This window comes from Echiichthys vipera (assembly GCF_963691815.1).
Source record: "Echiichthys vipera genome assembly, chromosome: 5".
Lineage (NCBI taxonomy): Eukaryota > Metazoa > Chordata > Actinopteri > Perciformes > Trachinidae > Echiichthys > Echiichthys vipera.
The window spans coordinates 3,563,754-3,566,462 of NC_139830.1; the positions used below are offsets into that span (position 1 = coordinate 3,563,754).

The 2,709-nt window shown below is 46.3% G+C and overlaps 1 protein-coding gene across 1 annotated transcript in view; it reads right to left on the minus strand.

Annotated features, from left to right (window-relative positions):
* Positions 1 to 1,256: 1,256 nt before the first annotated feature.
* The window catches only part of LOC310947364 (SPARC-related modular calcium-binding protein 1-like), a gene marked incomplete at both ends in the record, with an annotated part of 15,411 nt that continues 13,958 nt past the window's right edge, over positions 1,257 to 2,709 (minus strand). The window contains one exon of the mRNA XM_083914154.1: positions 1,257 to 1,602. Within this exon, the coding sequence (XP_083770280.1) occupies positions 1,257 to 1,602 (346 nt within the window). The remainder of the gene's footprint in view (positions 1,603 to 2,709) is intronic.

Below are 2,709 nucleotides of genomic sequence, written 5' to 3' on the forward strand. Positions count from 1 at the left end.
CGTCTAGCTGTCACGGCCGTCTGCGGCGGCCTGATTAGTGAGCTGGTGTCACGGTCGAGCTGTGAGTGATGTCTGGCTGACAAGCGGGCTATTTAACCGCTGCCCACGTTTGTTTTGATTTCATAAAGGTACACAAACATCCAGACAGTGGAGGGTGTAATTTGTCTGGCAGCCGGCCACCGAAACGCTCGCCCGCTCCTGGGATCAACAACCTGGAGAGGAGGAAAAAGACGCTTTTATCTCAGCCAGTGGACCAATGGGGAGCCACGGTAGCTGTGTGTGTGTGTGTGTGTGTGTGTGTGTGTGTGCATGTGTGTGTGTGTGTGTGTGTGTGAGGACTATAAGGGATGCTCTGAGCTATTGTATGGAAGTAGATTCTAATTAACTCTGAATCAAGGAGCATATTAGAGTTTGGGGAAATGTAAATCGGCCACCGTCAGCCCTTTCCTCAAAGAATCACACGAGGATCACGCGAGGATCACGCGAGAATCACGCGAGGATCACGCGAGGATCACACGAGAATCACGCGAGGATCACGCGAGGATCACGCGAGAGTCACGGGAGGATCACACGAGAATCACGCAAGGATCGCGCGAGAATCACGCGAGAATCACGCGAGAATCACGCAAGAACCACGCGAGAATCACGCAAGGATCACGCAAGGATCACGCAAGAACCACGCGAGGAATCACGCGAGGATCACGCGAGGATCACGCGAGGATCACGAGAGAACCACACGAGAACCACGCGAGAATCACGCAAGAACCACGCGAGGATCACGCGAGGATCACGCAAGAACTACGCGAGGATCACGTGAGAATCACGCGAGGATCAGGCGATAATCACGGGAGGATCACCTAGAATCACGCGAGGATCACGCAAGAACCACGCGAGGATCACGCGAGAATCACGCAAGAATCACGCGAGGATCACACGAGAATCACGCAACAATCAGGGGAGAATCACGCTCACTTGTCATACGGAAATCCCTCACAATGCATTTGTTTTCCAATGAAGGTGAGCCGGCCAATCAGCTTGCTGTGAGGAGCTACTGGCAGTTGACGGGGAAGCGAGGAGCGAGGATGACGACCACACGTTCAAAACAGCAATGGCGGCTCCTAAAGAGGTTTTTTGAAAAGTGTGCAGAGGGAGTTTTAAAGGCTGGACGAAAAGTAAAAAGCTCTGAAGACAGATATGAGATCATGCTTTGGATCACACCGCGGTCCCGTGGGACACACTCCTGGCTCTGACCCACCTCAGAGGCCCAGGCAGACCCTCAGCTCCTCCAGCGTCAGCCCTCGATCTCCGTCCCTGTCGCAGTACTGAGCGAACTTCTTGGCGCAGCGTCGTGGCTTCAGCCTCCGACGCAGGAACTGACGAAGGGGCCGGGCTTCACGTTCGCTCAGCACCCCGCTGGAGTCCGCGTCCAGCTGACCGAAGTGCCACCGCAACACCACCTCTGGCCTGGAAGACTCTGCAGACTCCAGAGCTGCCGGAGAAGCGACGTCCAGAGAGGAGGAGGAGGAGGAGGAGGAGGAGGAGGAGGACGGGGTGGCGGAGGTTGGAGCGTTGGAAGATGGAGAGGGAGGTTTGTTTGAGGCCCTGCTTGAAAGAGACGGGACAAAAGTGACTCTGATGTGCATGAAAATAAACATGTTGAGCCCACAAACGTATTCTGAACGGGCCGCTGGGCATGGGCGTGTACGAGCCCCATTTAGCATCTTTTTGTCGTGGTTTTGCATCTATTTCTAATCATTTTGCATCCTTTTGTGGTGGTTTTGCATCTGTTTTTAGTCATTTTGCATCTTTTTGTGCTGGTTTTGCATCTATTTTTAGTCATTTTGCATCTTTTTGTGCTGTTTTGCATCTATTTTTAATCATTTTGCATCTTTTTGTGGTGGTTTTGCATCTATTTTTAGTCATTTTGCATCTTTTTGTGGTGGTTTTGCATCTATTTTTAGTCATTTTGCATCTTTTTGTGGTGGTTTTGCATCTATTTTTAGTCATTTTGCATCTTTTTGTGGTGGTTTTGCATCTATTTTTAGTCATTTTGCATCTCTTTGTGGCTGTTTTGCATCTATTTTTAGTCATTTTGCATCTTTTTGTGGTGGTTTTGCATCTATTTTTAGTCATTTTGCATCTTTTTGTGGTGCTTTTGCATCTATTTTTAATCATTTTGCATCTTTTTGTGGTGGTTTTGCATCTATTTTTAGTCATTTTGCATCTTTTTGTGGTGGTTTTGCATCTATTTTTAGTCATTTTGCATCTTTTTGTGGTGGTTTTGCATCTATTTTTAGTCATTTTGCATCTTTTTGTGGCTGTTTTGCATCTATTTTTAGTCATTTTGCATCTCTTTGTGGTGGTTTTGCATCTATTTTTAATCATTTTGCATCTTTTTGCGGTGGTTTTGCATCTATTTTTAGTCATTTTGCATCTTTTTGTGGTGGTTTTGCATCTATTTTTAGTCATTTTGCATCTTTTTATGGTGGTTTTGCATCTATTTTTAATAATTTTGCATCTTTTTGTGCTGGTTTTGCATCTATTTTTAGTCATTTTGCATCTTTTTGTGCTGGTTTTGCATCTGTTTTTAATCATTTTGCATCTTTTTGTGCTGGTTTTGCATCTATTTTTAGTCATTTTGCATCTTTTTGTGCTGGTTTTGCATCTATTTTTAATCATTTTGCATCTTTTTGTGGTGGTTTTGCATCT